Source organism: Perognathus longimembris, chromosome 2 (assembly GCF_023159225.1).
Source record: "Perognathus longimembris pacificus isolate PPM17 chromosome 2, ASM2315922v1, whole genome shotgun sequence".
In the NCBI taxonomy this organism is placed as follows: Eukaryota; Metazoa; Chordata; class Mammalia; order Rodentia; family Heteromyidae; genus Perognathus; species Perognathus longimembris.
This window is the reverse complement of record NC_063162.1, coordinates 31,450,426-31,467,978: the sequence shown is the minus strand read 5'-3', so window position 1 is coordinate 31,467,978 and position 17,553 is coordinate 31,450,426. Positions and strand designations below refer to the sequence as shown.

General features: G+C 38.1%; 1 protein-coding gene across 1 annotated transcript; it reads left to right on the top strand.

Moving 5' to 3' along the window:
* Positions 1–2,219: 2,219 nt before the first annotated feature.
* On the top strand, positions 2,220–17,553 carry LOC125343060 (lipase member M). The gene is made up of 9 exons (XM_048335366.1): positions 2,220–2,423; positions 8,068–8,185; positions 10,135–10,333; positions 11,100–11,209; positions 12,555–12,691; positions 12,834–12,980; positions 14,276–14,347; positions 15,083–15,154; positions 17,287–17,553. The coding sequence occupies exons 1-9, from the start codon at positions 2,277–2,279 to the stop codon at positions 17,551–17,553; spliced, it is 1,269 nt and encodes a 422-aa protein (XP_048191323.1). The 5' UTR covers positions 2,220–2,276.

The following is a 17,553-nucleotide window of genomic DNA, read 5'->3' as shown; positions in this document are numbered from 1 at the left end:
ACAAGCACTATACCATTAGGCAATATTCCCAGCCTCATTGGTCTTTTTATTATATAAAGATTCTGATAAGATCATTGGCCGTATCTCTACAATGGTATCTTTAGCATACTCCAAATAACCTTAAAGTTGTGGTGGTAAAAATGGAAAGATTTGCCTTAATGAAACTCAGTTCAACAGTGCAGATAAGGCAGCACTAACTTAGAGCCCTTTAGTTCTCAAGGTGGAGTATTAAAGGGCTTTATCTACCTCAACTAATCAATTTATTAGTATAAACTGTCTCACTAATAAGTCTCTACAGAATTCAAACTATTAATAATTTATCAGTTTATTGCAATTACCTGTTTCACTGAATTCATAATTATTAATAATCTGTGGCCGGAACTTATGACTAAAGTAACAGAGCACATTCCAAGCAGCCAAGAGGTCCTGGAACTATGCATACATGCACACGCGCGCACACACACACACAAACACACATATGTATGCGTGTGTATATACATATATATGTGTATATATGTGTTACTGTGTGTTTAAAATGTGTATATGTATATTATATTATATATAAGATGTATGTACACATATCTATGTCATGTATACATCTACATATTACGTATTGAGGTATAGATAGATATGTTTGTTATCCAATGTGAAATTTCAGCTTATCTGAGCAAATTGGACCAAGCTTATGCAACTTGCATCTACTACATTTATGATAAGAGCAAAACATATTCATTTAAAATCCAGAAGAGAATTTCTTAAAGAAATCACTTATAGGCAGTGATATAACTGCATTCTGACAGCAGGTGAGATTCCAACCTCCAACACGGAAGAGGACATTGACTCTGCCTTCTGTGTAATCATCATCCCAAACACTGAATTAAAAGATCTAGATATTATTTCTGTCTTCATCACACACTTGCTAAGCAAAGTCACCAAATAAACCATTTAAGGTATCCTCACATTTCTGAAAATGAAAGCGGAGTATGATATACTTTATTCTTTGCTCCATAAAATTTCATTTACAGCCAAGTTTTGTTTTTCTACTTTGACTGGCTTTAGCATGAACTCAATGACATCTGAATATGTGGGACCTGCAGAGAATTACCCTCTATATTTTAATTAGGTCAGACTTCTCCACTGTAGCAGGCAACAGGCCAGCAATGATGGGGATCTTTGAGATGCATTAAGATAAGGATGGATGGCCTCCCTGGTCACACCCATCTCAACAGCCAGAGTGGCTGAGGCTGAATCACCTGGGCTAACGCCCTCTCTCAGACTCATCTTTCCAGTTTCAGCTTCCTCTCCTTCACCCACCACATTCCCAAAGGCTGCAAGCTGGCAGGGCTGCTGTTGCCATAGCTCAGATGTGTCCTTGATGTAAAAGGGGGGAAATATTTTACCTGCATTTTTTCCTTATTAATTTGTAACATACTATCCTCTTAAATTGACAAACAACTCTTTCCCAGCCTGTCAACTATTACTAAGCTAAAAAATGAATCACTCTTGTTGCTTTACAATCAAATGAAATGGGACATTTCATTCATGAAAACTACTAGGCTGCAACTCATTTTTCTATTTCTGGTGAATGATTTAATTGCTAGGTATCCTCCTGCTAACAATTATCTAGTGACTGTAATTCAAATTAAAAATGGTATCTATTTATTCAATTGAACTACACAGAAATGGATTAAATATACATTTGTTTTCAGCCTATCTTCTCATCTATCACTTAACTATAGAAAAATGTCCTTAAAATGTTTGAGATATTTTAAATGAAAGTAATTATCAACTATATTTGATCTTTGAGCCACAGTGACCACTAAAAGCACAGACTGTGACTAGAGAAACTTGTAATGTTTCCCAATAGACCCTGTATCTTGCTCCCTTATCAAGGAAAGATAAAAACTACAGGTTGAGGGCAGATAGTGCTTAGTAGATGGTGACAGGAAACCAGATTTCATGGGGTATACAAATGCATAAAACTCTGGTAGGCATTTAAGAAAGTTCTATATAAGGAGAAGCCAGAGGATTGGTGATTACAGAGCTCAGGAGGGAGGAGCCAAAGGGAATTGGCACATCCTAAGCTGTGCATATAGCCTACTGCCTGTTCCTTCTTTCCTTGAGCTAAGCTAGCTTGCTCCACCTGATTCAGACTTGGGGAAAGAAAGTGCAGCTAGATTTTTAAAAAGGTTATTGTTATTTTTGTTTCAACCTACTGATTCTTCTTGTGACTTTAGATGTAGTTGAAAAAAGTAAACAAATGCAGATGTTGGACAATGTCAGACATCTTGTCAAGAGCCTGGATTTTTTCACACAGAGTGGAGATGTGGATACTGATTCTGGTGGTTTATTTGCTCCAAAGAAATGTGAACTCAGGCCATTTGCCAACTAAGTCTGTGGACCCAGAAGCATTCATGAATGTTGTAAGTTTTTTTCTTGATATTTTGGGGGAAATGGTTATATGCTAACATTTGCATCTGGGTAGTATCTGCATTATGTATTACTTGTATATATTGTAGTGATGCAGGCTGCATAAATACTAATATGTAGCACAGTGGATGGAGAGAATGCTAAACTGGATTCAGTAGTCTTGCCCACTCTTCAAATGAATTCAATAAATGGTGTAAATGGATTTGTCCCTTTGGGCTGCAGAGATAATTTAATATTTTCTTAAATTCTTCCCATCATCCTATGAGCAAAGCAAGAACTGAGGGATTTAGGACAAATCTCAGACCCTTTATCACTCCCATTTTGCCTATGATTTTCATTCTTTTCTAATCTTTTCCCGCACTATAAAGGTATCAGCCTTGAATTCTTGCTATCAGAGCTCTACTTACAGTAGCTTCAATGCCTGTCCTGCTTGGGGCAGCTACCTCTGTGGATGGTATTGAAAGGACCCAGTGAGTAGTCAAGAGTAGGGGGGGTGCGTGTGTGTGTGAGTGTGTGTGTAATACTGAAAGGATGACACATCTCTTTATGTCTTGTAGAGAATTTTTTGCCTTTTGGTTTACTTTCAAGTTCAGTTTGATCTCTTAAGTGTCCATTCCTTACTAATATGCACTGTGATAAAGCAGACAGACATACTTTCAATTTGGTCTTCACTGTCCGAGGCGACAAATTGGGCCATCCATGATTTTTCTACCTATAGAACTGAGATGAAAGAGGTAAAGCAAGTTTGACAAGCTTCCACCCCAGGTCCCTGGTCGACTTGCAATTGAAACTCAGGCCTGCCTAAACACACTCCTATAATTATCACCAGTAGACAATAGTCCCTCCCATCTATGAGAGAGGAGAGACTCCCCGATATGAGTGACGAAAAAACTGTGTACAAAGCCCATGCTCTATAGACTAACCTAGTGCCTTGGGAAAGGAGGGAAATTAACATTCAGATATATAGGTTTAAGACATATTTTATAGAAACCTTCCCATTCACCAATATTTTCTTTTTTTCTATGGGTCCTAAAACTGAAAGACCACAGAAATATTCTGGATCTCCATGGTAATAAATATCAGGTATCTTCCAACTATTCCAGCTGACTAACAGTTTATCCAGACAGCACATTGGTGCAGACCTTAAGAGTCATTCTTCTAGCTCTGAACATGTCCCATACAAATTGGGACATGCTTGAAGAGTGTAAAGAATCTTAACTACAGATAAGGATTATCTTCCTAACCCTACCCACTGAGTCTTCCCAGTATGTATACCCTGTTAGAGTTAGGAAGGGTTTCTTAAAACTAAAATCTACTGAACTGTTCTCTGTCACTAAAAATACCTAGAAATGCAATGTATTATATTAAATTTTTTACATTCAAATAGAGAATTCAATACACTAGAGTATAATTAGTTGAAAGACTGAAGTGCTTTTTGACTGTATCCTAATATGTAGATTATACTCAATCATATACTTTGGTGTACAAATGGCTTTATTCATACACATTTTAGAAAGTGCTTATTGAACACCTACTAGGGTCCTAGTATGTTTTTTTTAACTGAGCAATGGAGCTTTGAATATCAAAAACACCTGACTTCCTGAAGCTCCAAACCCAGCAGAAAAGACAAACACTCAATTATTAATTATTAATTACACAAGTGTCTGAGAAGAAAATGCAAAATGGGGAATTGATCCAGGATATTTAGGAAAGCTTTTTTTTCTTTTTTAAGGAACATTGCTTAGCCTGAAGTCTGAAAGATCAATAGGAGTTAGGTAAAGGGCTGTGACAAAAAGACCAGTATGTTGGAGCACTTGAGCATCTTAAAGCATGTGGTGTTCTGGCAGATGAGTGCAGGTTATATTTATTTATCTCTTAAACATTGAGTGTTCTTTTATTACAAAAATCATAAATGTTGCTGCACCCAAGGCACATGCCTATAATCTTAGCCACTTCAGAGATGGAGATTGGAGAACTACAGTTTGAGGCCAGCCCTGGGGAAAAAAAGAAAGATGAGAAGGTGAAGGAGGAAGAGTTAGAAGAGGAGGAAGAAAAGATAAATGGATGGTGTAGTGACTCACTACTAACCCCTCCCCACATACCTAAAAAAGAATATGTATTCATTATAAGAAAATTAAATTGAAAATGTTAGGGGAGGGCTAATATAATAATGACTAATATATCTTGTATCCAGAGCTAACCATTAATGACTTTGTCATGTGTCCTCTCTTTTTCTTCTAAATCTATGAACTTGGCTCTTTTTAAAATAAGGAATAGGTGCTATTTCCCAGCATTTTTTTCTACGAACACATGTTGGGAAGAATTTCCCACAGTTTCAAATATCTTCTATGAATTTTGTTTTGGCTTCCTATATTACATTCCATTTCTCAGCATGCACATGGTGCTGTTGGGGTACTCTGAGGAGCAGATGCTAAGGGAGAATTCATATGCAGGTTTATTAAGATGAGCTGTGGCCATGTGCCAAGGGCTCACGCCTATAACCCTAGCTATTCAGGAGGCTGAAATCTGAAGATCCGGTTCAAAGCCAGCCCAGGCAGAAAAGTATGAGACTCTTATCTTCAATAAACCACCAGAGAACTGGAAATGGTGCTGCTTTGGCTCAGGTAGTAGAACATTAGCCTTGAGCTGAAGAGCTCAGGACAACATCCAGGCCTAGAGTTGAGCGAGAAAAAAAAAAAAGATGAGCTCTGATGTTTATTAAAAAGTGCTCTGGGTGTAAGGGCACATACCTAAATTCCAGCTACTAGGTAGACTAAGGCAAGAGAATCACTTGAGCTCACAAGTTTGAGACCATCTTAAGCAATATAATGCCTGTCCAATCTCAAAAGGAGAGAGAGAGAGAGATCAATATCAACATCTGTGGAAAGTAAGAGGAGAAGCAAGTATAGGTAAGAGCAGTAGGCACCAACTTGCCAAGCAAACCCCAAAACATAAGGTTTGTGGGCAAACCTTGTGGAGAGTTGCAGAACTAGAAAGGCCTTTCAGAGCTGTTCTAGCCTTTTACACCTGCGTGTGGCAGGAAGAACTGAGGCTATGCCTCTTTGGATATGCCTTTCACTGCAGGAAGATCTGATCACTATCTGCTGGATCTGCTGGGTCAAGACAATATTTATTTCACTTGTCTCCCAGTATAGATTTTTTTTTACTGTTACAAATAACATTGGGAAAAAACATACAGTTACTTTTAATACCTAGCTCTGATTTTTTTCCTTTAGTTAAAATTTTGGGAATAAACAATAGACTGAAAGTTAAATATTAAATAGAGTTAAGAGTAAAATATTCATAGTTAAATATGTTTATTGTTAAGGTTTCTTTTTGTTTTTTTGGCCAGTCCTGGGCCTTGGACTCAGGGCCTGAGCACTGTCCCTGGCTTCTTCCCGCTCAAGGCTAGCACTCTGCCACTTGAGCCACAGCGCCGCTTCTGGCCGTTTTCTGTATATGTGGTGCTGGGGAATCGAACCTAGGGCCTCGTGTATCCGAGGCAGGCACTCTTGCCACTAGGCTATATCCCCAGCCCTATTGTTAAGTTTTTTAAAAAAATAAGATAGTTAATACTACTCAGGATGCTGAGATCTGATGATCACAGTTCAAAGGTAGCCTAAGGTAGAAAAGTCCCCCTGAGACTTTATCTCCAATTAACCACTCAAAATCTGGAAGTGGAGCTGTGGCTCAAAGTGGTAGAGCACTAGCCTTGAGTGAAAGAGCTCAGGGACAGTGTCCAGGCCCTGAGTTCAAGCCCTATAACCACCACCACCACCAACAACAACAAAATTGCAGGATTATGAGCAGGAACTTGTCTTTTAGTATATGTTGTATCTCTAATTTCATAAATTTATGTCCTAATATTATCTCTTATGAACTCTCCTGTCATACATAACATTACTGAGTTCATATCCTTGATCTCTGCTTTTCTTAGGTAAGTCCTATTTAATCCTTAAGACCCAGTATAAATTCTCCCTCCTTCCTAAGGCTTTAATAAGTCCTGTTCATTGTGTCCTCTCTATTCAGAATTTCTCTATTCTTTCCTTAATACATATCTGTTCAACTCTCATTTGACACATTACATTTAACCAAACTAAAAATACTTGATGTCCTCTATTCTCATGCTGTAAGTATTTTTCTTATCTCCCAATGAACATATAACAGTGGTTTTTCAAAGGGCTCACCCAAGACCTATGGTCCATTTCAGAAATTTTGAGAGTATAGTCTAACATGTATTTTAACTAGCCCTCTAAGTAGTTCTGGTGCATGCTGAAATTTTTAAGTGAAATATTCAGTGGTGCTATATACACACAAATACATATGTGTGTGTACATGTGCATGCATGCACACACGTGGGACTTCCATAAGACTTGTTCAGTTGGGTTTCAGCTAAACAACAGTGGTTGCAAATGCCCTTTAAGTAACGACTGCTATGTGCACTATGCAGCATGCCTTATACTTAATATTACATCTTTTTACAGTCCTTGTAAGTCCCCATGGAGTATGATCTAACAGATAAAGAAACTGAAAAATAGAGACCCTTTCATTTTCCCAAGACCAGATAGCCAATTTTTGTATTAATGTTAGAGATAGGATGAAATCTCAAGCAGTAGAATTGCAAGAATTTCTTCTTAATAAGATGAGCCATTGCCTCATATTCCTAGACTATGAGGCATTTGAAAATTTTCTTTTTTCTTTCTCACTTAAGAATTATCCCTGGTAGAAATAGTTGCCTCCTTCTCTGGAAAGTAGGGGGTCAAGAGAGGATGCTGAGAAGATGTCTGAAGCTTCATATTGTCAAAAGAGTCTCTGCATGTAACTACTGTATGAAGTAAGGGTTTTTAATCCCAGGGTCCATGCATAATTGACAAGGAATCTGAAACCTTTAGAATTACACGTAAAACATTTGTGAGTACCTATATACTGTACAATCATTCTTATAGTTCTCCTCAACTTCACTGAGGGATCTTTAATCTAAGATGTCATTTTTTAAACAATCACTATTACTGACTCTGTGGATTTAGCACTGAAAGAACTTTAGGGAATGTATGGCCCAGGAATTCTTCTTAATTTCCCTAGAACAAGTATCCTGTTAGCTGTATCAGAATTCCTTGATTCTTAACTGGAAATGGGCCCAAAAATCTCTTTTAGGTGTGCTGGATGACTCTGAAGTAAATCCAGTCTTTGGAAAGCATATTTTGGTACAGTGACACTCAAATATTAGCATGTTTCCGAATTTCCCAAAGAGCTAGTTGAGCCACAAACAGCATACTCAACCCTGGCCTCAGAATTCCTAACTAGAAACTGATGACCTGTATTTCCAACAGGTGCCCAAGTGCTGCTGCTGCTTTTGAAAAACCATCACAGAGATTTGACTTCATAGTACACATAGCGAAAGGCCTGAGAAGGTGAAGCTTGAGCTCCACCATCAGTACCAGAAATAAAAATCAATAAATAACTAAATATTAAAGAAAGTAAGGACTAGAGAGGGTTGGATGGCTTTTCTAAGGTAAAATAGCTAAAGAACTTTCTTGTCTACAACTTAGAATGCCAAGCAACCTACCCTTACTTTGAGACCATTAAAAATACAGCTATTTGTTGCTGAACCCAAAATAAATTGTGCTTTACCCATAGAGTGAGATCATCCGACATCAAGGCTATCCCTGTGAGGAGTATGAAGTTGCAACTGAAGATGGGTATATACTTTCTGTGAATAGAATTCCTCAAGGCCTAATGCATCTTAACAAGAATGGTAAAGTTCAACTCATATAACTCTAGAGTGGCACTCTTCCCGTCATTCCTGACTTTCTTGTGACATCAGTGTCTACAGTATTGCCTAGGTTATTAATACATTGGTCAGTTCAAAGGATTGTGTCAGCTCATCATCTTCATCATCATAACCATATCCAACCTCATATCCATCAATTATAGTAAACATTCAGTGCTTGCTTTTCACAAAAACATCTGTGGGCCTAGAAAAGTATAGCTCAATGGTAGAATGTGTGCTCACTTAGTGTGTGGAAGACTGAGTATAATCCTCTACAACACAAACAAAAAAGAAGCATTCAAGACAAAGTCCATTTGTTGACCTCATCCCTCATTTAACCCATTCTATATAGGTATTCTAGAACATTCTCTGATAATACCTTGAACAAGACATACCATGAAGAATGTCAAGGCCAATATGGCTCCAGTGTTCTTTGGTGCCACTCAAAGAACACTTTAAATATTTAATGTGTGATCTCCCTTTTCACTAAGGACTTTTTATGAAGCAGGTTCTATATATGAAATTTTCATTTTTTATACATTTTTATACCTTGTACAATTTAATTTTTATGTGAGATTTTTATATTAATAGTGGATTTAAAGTTCATCTTCATTGCCTAGTTGCATCTATCTCCTGTTTCGATTTGAAGCATAAGGATTTAATTTTATTCTAGTTTATACCAATGTAGCCTTTGGAAAGTCAACATTTTCTGTGTAACCCTAGCTGCTCAGATGTGTCTTATTGTATGTCTAGCATGTTCCTACATCAGTGATTTTGAACTTGCAGTTACCCATCTTCCTTTTAGCTTTCTACTCTAATTAGCAGCTTCTTGCCATGTATTGAAAACTCCCTCTTTATCCTGATTACTTTTTTCATATAGTACATAATAGCATGTGGTATGAAATATTTGCTTGTTTCTATTGTTTGTCCCTACCTTTCAACAGGACTTCATCTACTTTTTGTTCAAGGTTCTATGCAGTAGCTAACAGAGTGCTGAGTATCTTCCAGGTGTTAATAAAAAAGAAACACAGGGATGATTAAATAAACATCGTATAAATTAATGAATAGTCTGGAAACAACCAGGGACTTTTCACTAAATCCCACAAACTGTATGCGTTAATTAGACTACACATAGCTCTTCCAAACAGTCCAGTGACCACAGCAATTACTTTGTGGAATCCTTCTGAAACTTCCATCCACAGATCTAGTTTGATATTTGTGTGTTTTCTTATATGTGTGTTGGCCCTCATAAACTCACCATTCACTCCCTAGCAGTTTGGGGATAAAAGGATCAGTCTTTCACAGCAGGTGGTGTACAATTCTCCCCTCTAGTGGCTGATGTTATTCCCATAGCTACATTTGCCTCTTCAAGTAGGGTATTCTGAATTTATCCATGAGATATAATTCACTACTGTCTGAATTTATCAATGGGATAGAATTCATTACTTTAATCTTCTTTTGATGTTCAGATTTTTCCCATATTGAAGGAAGCTTCTCCAAACTCACTTTGGGATCCCTTTGACATGAAATAGATTAGATCACTATATAATGTATAGTGTGTGAGTGTGTGTGTGTGTGTGTGTGTGTGTGTGTGTGCATGAATCATTATTCTGTGCTCTTTACTGGAACACTTCTAATATTTTCTAGAAAAGTCAAACATTTTAGTAGCAATAATTGTACAAAACAACAACATGAGCTGAATTTTATTATTTTTTCTTTTCCAGGCATGGTGCTGTCCATTCTTTGTACTTCATCTTATATAATTATAAGAACAATTTCATTTGTATGATGATAAGGAAGTTTATTAAGCCAAGACAATCAAGCTACCAGGCAGCTGGATGGAGATTTGTGACTTGAAAGCTTTAACACATTAGGGAATAACAAGAAAGATGGAAAGAACACATTACAAATTTGGTTCTTTGTCTTGCCTGCAGGGTCCAGGCCGGTGGTATTGCTGCAGCATGGCCTGCTTGGAGATGCTACTAACTGGATTTCCAATCTTCCCAACAACAGTCTGGGCTTCATTCTGGCTGATGCTGGTTATGATGTGTGGATGGGAAACAGCAGAGGAAACACGTGGTCTCGGAAACACAAGACCCTCTCCATAGACCAAGATGAGTTTTGGGCTTTCAGGTATATGAAAATCTCAAGGATGGCACTGGATATAGATGTTACTGTAAGAGATAGATAAAGAATTAGCATTTCAGCTGGCTGTGGTAGTTGAAATCATAATTATTCCAGCTACTTGGGAGGCAGAGATGGGGAGATCATGGGTCAAAGCCAGCCTAGGAGAAAATGTTAGAGAAATCTTATAACACACAAGTTGAGCATAGAGGCTTGTGCCTGTAATCCTAGTTGCATGAGAATCATAAATAGGAGTGTCATGTTCTAAGATTGCCCCAAGAGCATCAGCCTCTACCTGAAAAATAACTAAACAAGATTTGTCTATATTTTTTGATAAGCTAGTGATTGTTCGGAGGAAGTCCAGAAAATATTGGATTCCCTCTATAGATAGTTAGGTCTGGTTTATGGAGTAAGAATGGTGGCTTATATCAAGAGACATCTTCAGCATTTTTCTATAAAAGGAATTTGTATGGTTCTGAGCTTTTTGCATAGGGTAAGAGACATAATGTGAAAAATAAATACTCACAGATGATTATTGTTCTATTGAACACCTGCAAAGCGCAGCAGTCCTCTGACAGCTTGTGAGCCCAGAGACACTCATACATTGCAGAATTTGAAATAAGACAGTGCTGTGAGAATCACAGTAATAAGCTAGCAGGGTTGACCACACACAAGCTGGTTTGTAAATCTTTGGCGTGTGGTGGTGGGGGGAGTGGACTTTGTGTTTGTATCTGATTATAATTGTTCCTATAACTTTGTCTTTTCCCTCTTGTAGTTATGATGAGATGGCTAGGTTTGACCTTCCTGCAGTGATAAACTTTATTTTGCAGAAAACGGGCCAGGAAAAGATCTATTATGTTGGCTATTCACAGGGCACCACCATGGGTAAGTTTGAAGGAAAGCAGGTTTGTATACTCAGAGGAAATGTGAAAGTGTGGTATGAGCCATCCTGGGACTTTTATCTGCTCTCATTCCCTCTGGGATCTGGCCTTCTCTTCCATGTCTCTAAGACCTGAGGGAAATAAGGACTGAACTGAGGCAGGCTTGTGGGAGCATACAAACAGCTGGGGCTTTGGGGTTAGACAGATATGGATGCAAGCACTGCTTCTGCCACTGTTTAGATAGATATCATTGAACAAGTGTTTTAACCACCTTGGTCTAAGGTTTCTCATCTACAAAATGGGCATAATACCTTCCTCTTAGAGGTTTTAGGAATATTTTGGGCTACTGTATATAAACTCTTTAAAGTCTGGAATTTTGTCTAAGAAATATTTATGGTACAGTGTGCACTCAAACAATGGGTCTGTGAACAAAGGCCTGAATTCAGCATCTGCTATCTAGTACAATGTCAATAAACACAATGCATTATCATCATAGTATGAATCTCTCTGTTCCCATTAATGTCGAAGTGTGGAATTAGGTGCTGGTTTTGAAGTTTTAGTTTGGTTCGATTTTGAACCCCATCTGTATGAAATAGTAATTTTCTCCCTATAGGATAAATTAGAGAAATCTTCCCCAAAGTATGGAATTTGGAGAGATTTTTCCCTCTATTCTATAAAGATGCAAATGGAGTCACAGTTGGTTTCATTAGGGTTCCATACCAAGTTTTTGCCTAAGAATAAGACTGGAATTTAATATTCTAGAAAAGTTATCTATGAAACAATTATAATTTGTGCAGAAATGTTGAGAGATTAAAGAACGCCATCAAAAATGTTCCAACCTCACACTCATTGTTACAGAGCATCTTGTTGTCAGACAAGGTGACTTCTCTAATTCTCTACTTTCACTATTAAGTGGATTTTTATTCACTGTACAAGAGATTCTGAAACTGAGTTAAGAATCAATCTAGACAGGGTAGGCAGGTATATAGAGATAGACAGAATATCTATTTTCAAACTTATTATCATTTTATCCAATAAATTCAATATTTAATTCAGATAGAACTTACTAATGAAAGTAAAGTGTTTTAGGGAGCCCAAAAAAAACCTTTTTGCTGCTGCATCCTCCTGGAGTTTAGAGTTTCGCACAAGACTTATGACACAATCACACATATTTACTAAAGTACTTTAAGAGGAGCAGGCATGATGACACATGCATGCAATTCCCACATTTTGAAGCTAAGGCAAAATAATTCCAAATTTGAGCCAGACAGGGCTATAAAGAGGAACATTGTCTTGGAGAGGAAAACATATTTTCCTAGAAATAAAATATATAATTTTTTCTCTTACAGGCTTTATTGCATTTTCCACAATGCCAGAGCTGGCTCATAAAATCAAAATGTATTTTGCTCTAGCCCCCATAGCCACAGTTAAATATGCAAAGAGCCCTGGGACCAAATTTCTGCTGCTGCCAGATATAATGATTAAGGTATGTAACCTTGCAAATAATTTTTTTGTGTGTATAAAATGCTTCCAGCCTCACTTCCTAACACATATACTTCCAAGTTTGAATCGTTTTTTTCCCTCTTACTATATTGCCATGACCATAATTTGCTTTTGTATCTTCACAGGGATTATTTGGCAGAAAAGAATTTCTTTACCAGACAAGATTTTTTAGACAGTTGTTTATATACCTTTGTGGCCAAATGATTCTTGACCAAATTTGTGGCAATATCATATTACTGCTGGGAGGATTTAACACAAACAATATGAACATGGTGAGTAGAAGCCTTGTAAATTCTACTTCCCTAAGCAAACTGGGAGTTATAACCTCACTCCTCGAGGTAAGATGACACCAGAGAAATGATCCATGCTGAGGGCAATGAGGACTCTTCCATAATTTCAGTTTTCAACTTGTGAAGAAATGCTAGAAATGATTAAGCAGGGTGGAAGCAAGGTTAACAGGAGGGAGAGGGGCATTACTAGATACAAGCATCGCAGATTGGAGATGAAGAAGACTGAAAGTCTATGGTAAGATATCAGATAGATAGAGTGATTCAAACCTGGCAGTTAACCAGAGCCACTGTCATACACCATCTACCTCTCCCCTTCACATGGGTTCTTTGGCTTATAGTTTAGGTTCCTTGGTGAAAATTCTGGAAGTTTCTGTTTGATTTAGGCATAGCTACTAACCCTTGGGAAGTGTTATGGGGAGGTTCCTTGGAGTGGAGCACACACAGTGAGATGGATAGCACTTGATTGCTATTCAGATATTACCCAGAGAGATGGAAACAGGACTAGGTAAGTGAACCAGCAGGCTACGGTGCCAGCACCAACAAGCTGCAGTTGATCTTACAGAGAGATGTGCGAAGATGGGGTCCCCGTTTGGACCTGTCACAAAGTGGGAAGTGAAGGATGGATTTTAATTCCTTTATACCTACTGATCCTTTGTCACACTACTAATGAAGGGGACACAGATGGTCACCTCTCTGCAGCCCAGCCATGACATCCCTAGTGACATTTGAAAAAGGAGGGCTGTCCGCCAGCAGCAATACCATCAAGTACCACACTGATTATTACTACCTAGCAGGCATCTATTATAGTTCAGGTTAAAGAACGCCTCATAAAAAACTAGTAAGAGAGATATTATTAATATCCATAACTTATAGATTCATATAAGACTTAGGGAGGTAAATGAATCACCCAAATTCACCTACAATTAATCTGTAGACTTCAAAACAATTCCAGAGCCAATATCCCAAATACCACTAGAGCAGCTTTTTTAAAAATATAAAATACTATATTAACTTGTTTTGTTGCAGTGCTAGAGATATTTTGTGAAAAGTTAGATCCCTAGTGAGAAGCAATTCTCAAATGAAAAAATACAGTTTCTCAGAACTGCATTTAGTGCTACTATATTTATGTGCACATAGATGATATTGGTTCAAAGAAAAAAGTGCTGACAGTTTGATGCCATTCCTATGTCTTAGTTTGATACCTGGAGATTTGATATTGACAAAATGCACACTTTGTGTTTTTCCATGTCTCAAAAAGAATTCCTGCTTTATTACAGAGTCGATCAAATGTCTATGTGGCCCATAGTCCCGCTGGGACATCTGTTCAAACTATTCTCCATTGGAGCCAGGTGAGGTGGCTAAATTTGTCATCTTTCATAAGGGACCTTTCCCATTTTGACTGGACAAGCCAGAGAAGAACAGTAGTTTATATTTTTTCCAATATGAAAAGCAACCCAGTCAGTGATGAGTTTCAACTGTGAAACATCATGGAAACATTTTAGGAGATGGGAGCAAAGAATAGTAGTGGCTTAACAAAATCTTAAGTGGAGTTCAACAGTACGATAGTCAAGTGAACCCATTTTGTCTCTAGTCACTTCAAAGGCATGCCTTGGGAAAAAAATTTTGCATTGCCCTTCTCAGCTCTTCCAGCAGCATATTCAAGTGGAGGCAAAAATGCTCAGTGACAAAAGAGAGAGCCTTTTGTGCTGCAGCCTCTGGTGGAAAAGCTTGTGTATATGTAGAAAACTCTGATTTGGATGAGATGTGGTCATTATCTCTCAGGATAACTGTATTGCACAACTTTCCAATTGTAGCCTCAGGAATTGTGCCAAATACCAGTGTACATTCACCACCATGGAGATGCACTTCCCATGATTTCATTAGCTGATAACCAACATTTCTATATACACTGTCTTTCTCCCTGAAAGGGCCTGATTCTTACACTTGCAATTTCCTAAGTTTGTTCAATTGTGCTATGGAAAAACAGCTCAGAGATATTTACTCTCTATTTCTATCATCATTGCACCCATGGTAGCCCATTTCCACTGCCTTTGAAAACCTAGCCAAGTTTTCTCTCCTTTTAGGCAGTGAATTCTGGGGAACTCCGTGCATATGACTGGGGGAGTGAGACCAAAAATTTGGAGAAATGCAACCAGGTAAAAGAATCCAATACTGTGATGAAAATATATTCTTTGGGATGCCTAAGGGGAAAGTCGCCCTAACCAGTTATTCTAGGAATTTGAATAAATTACTAACAGTCAAGCAGAAAATGAAAGGCTTTGATTCCACTTGAAACATGAAAATTGACAGCTCAGAGGCCTCTCTGCATTTCCGGGGAGCAGAAGGCCTTTTTCATTGAGGCTTCCTAATGAAAAAGACACTGGGCCTCCTAGAAGTCAGATGTGGTAGGCTATTGGGGACCTGAGAAATATTATCGTAGAATCAAAGGAAAAACAGGAATCGTGATGAAGTGACTACAAATAAAAAACTCCAAACAAACAAAAAACCCAAAACAAGAAAGAACAAGTGTTAGTCTGTGTTGTGTTTTTTTTTTCTAAACTAAAATCTTATGTGATAGTGGGTAAGTTGCTTTGAAGTTGCCAAGAATCACTTTATCTTTAAAAACAAAACTAATTAGGTGCTAGTTGCTCACACCTATAATTTTAGCTACTCAGGAGGCTGAGATCTGAGAATCATGGTTCAAAAACAGACCCTGGTAGGAAAGTCACTCCGACTCTTATCTCCAATTAACCACCAGAAAATGGGAAGTGGCACTCTGGTTCAAATGGTAGAGTGCTAGCCTTGAGGCGAAGAGCTCAGGGACAGCAACTACCCCAGAGTTCAAGCCCTAGGACTGGCCAATAAATAAATAAATGAACTATCGGAATGGGTAATCCTTTAGAATTCTTTCTGAATTGGGTGTGAATTTTAATGAGTATGTGATTTGAGTGTTCCCAACAGACATTTACTTATTCCTTACTTGGTTCAAATTAACTTAGTGTTAAAGGCCATTTTGTGGGGTTTCTCTTTAATTTTGGTTCCTTCAACACTAACAGGGACCTTTCTTTTTTTTTTTTAATAATTACTTATTTATTGTCAAAGTGATGTACAGAGGGGTTACAGTTTTATACATAAGGCAGTGGGTACATTTCTTGTACCTTCCTCTCACCCCATTTCCCTCCCCGCCCCCCATGAGTTGTTTAGTTGGTTTTCACCAAGTGGTTTTGCAAGTATTGCTTTTGGAGTCGTTTGTCTTTATATGCTTTGTCTCTTGATTTTGATATTCCCTCTCACTTCCCTAGTTCTAATACCAGTAGATACAGTATCCAAGGTACTCAGATGAGATACAGAGATATGCGGGGACAATCACAGGAAGGGGATACAAGAGGATCATCAACAAAAGGAAGCTATAGTTTCACATGGCATGTTGAAAGTAATTACAACAGTGATATAATAGTCGTTTCCATAACATGGAGTTCATTTCCCTTAGCATCATCTTGTGTGTTCATAAGGACATAACTATTGGGCTCTTGTGATCCTCTCCTGTGACTAGCCTAAACCTGTGCTAATAATTCCCTATGAGGGAAACCATAGAGTCCATGTTTCTTTGGGTCTGGCTCACTTCACTTAGTATAATTTTTTCCAAGTTCTTCCATTTCCTTACGAATGGGGCAATGTCATTCTTTCTGATTGAGGCATAGAATTCCATTGTGTATATGTACTACATTTTTCTGATCCACTTGTCTACTGAGGGACATCTGGGTTGGCTCCATATCTTAGCAATGGCAAATTGTGCTGTGATAACAGGGACCTTTTCTTGATTAATATTTTTTCAGTGCTGGGGTTGATCCTAGGACATTGTGCATGTTAGGCAAGCACTCTGCTATTGAGCCACATCCTCAGCATCAATTATCTTCTCTTTAAAGACAATTTAGATGATGAATATATAGCTCAGTGGTAAAGCATGAGCTAAGCATGTAGTAGGCTGTGAGCTTAATCAGCAACACACACACACACACACACAAACATATAATTCAAATAGTATTTCATGTGATCCAATAAATTACTACTTATATCCTTACTTAACATAAAAAGAAATTTGAGGTGGAACCTAATTAAATAATCGAGTTTAGAGACTACAATAGAAGCTCTTAAACAAGTTCTCCATGGCTCTCACAATATGAGCTTTCCATCATCCCTGATGGCAGGGCTGCCCTGTATTCAAAAGTTCATTATGAGTTTGGAAGTCCACATATGATCTGGAGCTAAAACTCTTCTTTTGCTCTAGCCTACTCCTATAAAGTACAACGTTCAAGACATGACAGTTCCAATGGCCATGTGGTCAGGAGGTCAGGACTGGCTTTCAAACCCAGAAGATGTGAAGACACTGATCTCCAAAGTGACCAACCTCATCTACCACAAGAACATTCCTGAATGGGCTCATGTGGATTTCATCTGGGGGTTGGACGCTCCTCAACGGGTGTACAGTGAAATCATACATCTGATGAAAGATGAGGACAACCTTTCCCAGGGAACCTGCAAGGTGACATTGTAA

What these genes read in the sequence shown, in the direction of transcription:
- LOC125343060 (XM_048335366.1), top strand. Translation starts at nt 2,277, where the DNA reads ATGTCAGACATCTTGTCAAGAGCCTGGATTTTTTCACACAGAGTGGAG. An exon ending in CAGAAGCATTCATGAATGTT is followed by an intron (nt 2,424 to 8,067) that starts GTAAGTTTTTTT and finishes CTTTACCCATAG; the next exon opens with AGTGAGATCATCCGACATCA. An exon ending in TGCCAGATATAATGATTAAG is followed by an intron (nt 12,692 to 12,833) that starts GTATGTAACCTT and finishes GTATCTTCACAG; the next exon opens with GGATTATTTGGCAGAAAAGA.